The sequence below is a fragment of the Delphinus delphis genome, chromosome 3 (assembly GCF_949987515.2).
Source record: "Delphinus delphis chromosome 3, mDelDel1.2, whole genome shotgun sequence".
In the NCBI taxonomy this organism is placed as follows: Eukaryota; Metazoa; Chordata; class Mammalia; order Artiodactyla; family Delphinidae; genus Delphinus; species Delphinus delphis.
Window position 1 is genome coordinate 139,315,113 of NC_082685.1, and position 3,984 is coordinate 139,319,096.

General features: G+C 38.3%; 1 protein-coding gene across 1 annotated transcript; it reads right to left on the minus strand.

Annotated features, from left to right (window-relative positions):
- Positions 1–1,194: 1,194 nt before the first annotated feature.
- Positions 1,195–1,770, minus strand: LOC132422271 (large ribosomal subunit protein eL21-like). The gene has a single exon (XM_060007063.1). It carries the CDS (start codon positions 1,761–1,763, stop codon positions 1,281–1,283), a length of 483 nt encoding a protein of 160 aa, XP_059863046.1. The 5' UTR covers positions 1,764–1,770; the 3' UTR covers positions 1,195–1,280.
- Positions 1,771–3,984: the final 2,214 nt, after the last annotated feature.

Genomic DNA, 3,984 nt, shown 5'->3' on the forward strand with positions numbered 1-3,984 from the left:
GCTTTCTGTCCTTTATTGCTTTAATATGATATATTGCTTTAACTGATGTTCATATGTTGAACCAAACTTGCATTCCTGGAATAAACCCTCATTTGGCCATGGTATGTACTCCTTTTTATATGTTGTCAGATTCAGTTTACTAGTATTTTCTTGAGGAACTTTGTATCTATACTAATACGGGATATTGTTCTGTAGCTTTCTTTTCTTGTTATATCTTTCTCTGGTTTTCATGTCTGAGTAATATTGGCCTCCTAGAGTGAGTTGGAACATGTTCCTTCCTCTTCAATTTTTGGGAAAATTTTGTGAAGGATTGGAAGGACTCCATCTATGTCACCTTACCCTCCTATTAGTAAACATGTGTATAAGTAACCATTTGTGTTTGTTTGGGGTGTCTTTCCAGTGTTTCTTTCATGCAAATATAAGAAATACAAATATATGTTCTTATGATTGGATGGATGAAAAGAGAGAAGAAAGATGAAACAGTTATCCACAAGTCTTTCAGTGTAAGAAATCTTTGATTCTTACAGTCAAAACTACCCTTGCCAATTCTCCCCATTCCACCCTGTCAATTATCCCTAATATATATGTCAAAACCGCAACGCTTATTAAATTCAGTCTGCCTGTTCTCTTCCTGTACCCTGTGATTGGTCTTACTTTAAAGTGACGATTATGAACCTCAAGTGGGCCTTTAAATGGTAATCACACTACTTTGCCTAGTCCATTCAATTGTTCATCCTGACTATTTCACACTTCTTTTTCTAAACCTTTTTCCACAAATTCACTCTCTGGTAATAACCTTCTTCTCTACCTCCCTGAGAAAACTGAACCAAAAGAGAGAGCTTCCACATACCCTCACTGAACCAATGTATTTTCTCTCTGGTTAGTGTGTTGCTTCTTTATAGTTCTAACTCAGTAGCTAGAAATTCTACCTCACGTTTCTCTGCTAGAGTCCGGAAGAGAAGAAAGATAACTTTGGACTCATACTGAGTCTTTTTTGATCTCTAGAATCCCTGAGATGCTTATCAGAGAACATTGGTTCAGAATACTCTCAGGCAGGCATTCTAAACAAGAAAGGAGCCTCTGCCCCAACCTCAGCCCTGGAACTAAATTGGTGTCTTTTGGGGCAATGGGATGGATGTGAAGATGGGTGAGTTGATGCTAACAAGATTTTTTGTGTGTGTGTATGCTTTAAATATTTGTTTGGGGAAGGGGATCACACACTTCTACTCAATTAAGAGAAACATTTATACAGTCCAGGTCTTTTATTTTCTTTACACCCATTATGCCATGAATTCATAGGGAATGGGCTCCAACAGTTCAGGCTCCTTTCCATTGGTTCTCACGAAGTGTGCTTCTCTGGGTGGGGCAGGCTGGCGCTTCAGTTGAACCCAAATACCTTTCTCTTTGGCTTCCTTCTTTTTCTGATTATTTTCCTTCACCCGTTTCAGGAAGCTATCTCGGCTCTTAGAGTGCTTAATATGCTTGATACGCACATTAATTCTCTTGGCAAGAATCTTGCCCTTAACTTGTTTGTTTACAATGATGCCAACAGCATGCTGGGTAACATTGTAGACTCTCCCAGTTTTGCCATGGTAACATTTGTGGGGCATTCCTTTTGGAACAGCACCCATTCCCTTGATATCTACAATATCACCTTTCTTGTAGATTTGCATGTATGTGGCCAAAGGAACAACTCCATGTTTTCTAAAAGGCGTAGAGAACATGTAGCGGGTGCCCCTCCTCTTTCCCTCTGTGTTGGTCATTTTGGCGAATTACGGGAAGATGGCGGTTCCAGCTGAAAAGCCTAACAAGATTTTAAGTGGCAGGAACAGAGCTCTCTCTTAGCCCCATAAGGCTTAGTAGAATCAATAATGGGCTTAACCAGTGTTTGTCTTGCATGTCTATGCCCTATGACATTCCTCTCTTATTTGTCTTGTCATGAATCCTTCTTTACTGGTTTTTACTTAATATTGATAAATTGGGATGCTAGGGATAGGTAGGGGGTGCAATGGGGAAAGCTGGTGCGTATAACTTAGACTGAAAAAATCCAGGAATTCTTACACTGACTTGTTGATAACTATTTCATACTTACTTTCCCCCTCATAGTTTCAAGATCTACTATCTCACATTTGTTCTTAATCAACTGCTTTCTTATTTCATTGAAAAAATGGAATCAATTATAAAGGACTTCCACACACTCCCACTGTGCAACAATGCACCTACCAGCATCTAAGCCCAAATACTCTGTCTTACCCTTTGTTACCACAGGTGAACTCTGCGTGTTACTGAGGCCAACTCCTCCAACTGTTGACCAAATTCCATCTTGTTCACTCACATTTAGAACCTGCAGAGCCAGCGTTCATTACCCTTAAAAACTCTGCTTAGAAACAGTCCTGCACTCAGTGAGATCACATCCCCACTCTCTTTTACCATTAAGCATTGCATGGTGGAGTGATTATGTGACCCTTGTTCCAGCAGAGATCTTTAAGTGTTTCCCCAAACAAGTACATTTCCAAGACCCAATGATTCTCTGCATTTGGGCCCAAGGTAGGTACTCAGAGCATTTTGCAGAATGAATAACATTCACAGACACAACCCCAGATCCCAGGGTTCAACTCCAGCCAGAGAGTTTCTAACTCTCTCAGGAAAAGTTTTGCCTAGTGTTTGATTCATTATTGATGAATGCCCCCAATAAAGTACAATAAAGTATGTTGATTAGGCCTATTTCAAGAAGAAAGCTTATTATCCTTTTAAATCCAATAGGTTCCCCACACCTTATACCAGAGGAACTTTTTTCCACTCTCATAACAACTAAGCACTCTGCTGAGTGATACGCCCCTTTGGTTAAAAAAAGAAAAGATAAAATTGACCCTCTACTTACCCTAAGTTTCTTCAGCAAGAGTATAAAAAATATGATGCTGCCCATAAATAAAATTGAATTTCTAAAATGTTTTATATTCTATGTGAAAGCATCTTTCAAAAATATATGGGAAAAAGATGCCACTCATGATTTAAGCTCCCAGGTAATGAAAGGAGCTATTGAGCCTAATTCTTCTAGGATAAATTCAAGACATTAAAGCAGTATTTCTCATCAATTAGTGGCAACATTAGGTCACTGAAAAAACTTTTCCATGTGTCCCAGCCTCTGTCATCTGCGCTCTCTTTTTTCACTTCTCTTTCAACCCAAAAAAATTCCCCCATGTTAATTTTCAGGCATATTTTCCAGATATCCTTAACCCCAATATTTATCTCTCATGACACCTGAAATTACAACTTTAACAATTTATTCTTTGCTTCAAACCATCCTCCCCCAGGCTGGACAACTTAAAAGTCCTACTTGAAAGAATACTGACTATGTAGAGGGAAAGAGAAAAGAAAGGTAAGGAAAAGATATAAGAAAGAAATTAAGCATATTAGCCTTTCAGTCTGTGTCAGGGCTGAGCCAGTGATACCAACATTCCTGGATCTCAAAGCTCCCACTCTGGCCTTACAAGCTCCTCCAGCCCATTCTGCTGCCATGAGTAAATAGGTCATCTCCTGTCTTTGTATAGTGACAGATGGTAACTAGACTTATCATGGTGACGATTTTGAAATGTATAGAATATCGAATCACTATGTTGTACACCAGGAACTAACATAGTGTTATAGGTCAATTATACTTCAAGAACAAACAAACAAAAGAACTCATAGAAAAAGAGATCAGATTTATGGTTACCAGAGTCAGGGGATGGGGGAGGAGGAATTGAATGAAGGCAGTCAAAAGGTACAAACTTCGTGTTATAAGATAAATAAGTATCAGGCATGTGATGTACAATGTGATTAATATAATTAACACTGCTGTGTGTTATATATGAAAGTCATTAAAAGAGTAAATTCTAAGAGTTCTCATCACAAGAAAAAAAGTTTTTTTCTTTTTCTTTTATTTTGTATTTTGGATGTTTGCTAAACTTGTGATAATCTTTTCATAATGTATATAAGTCAAAT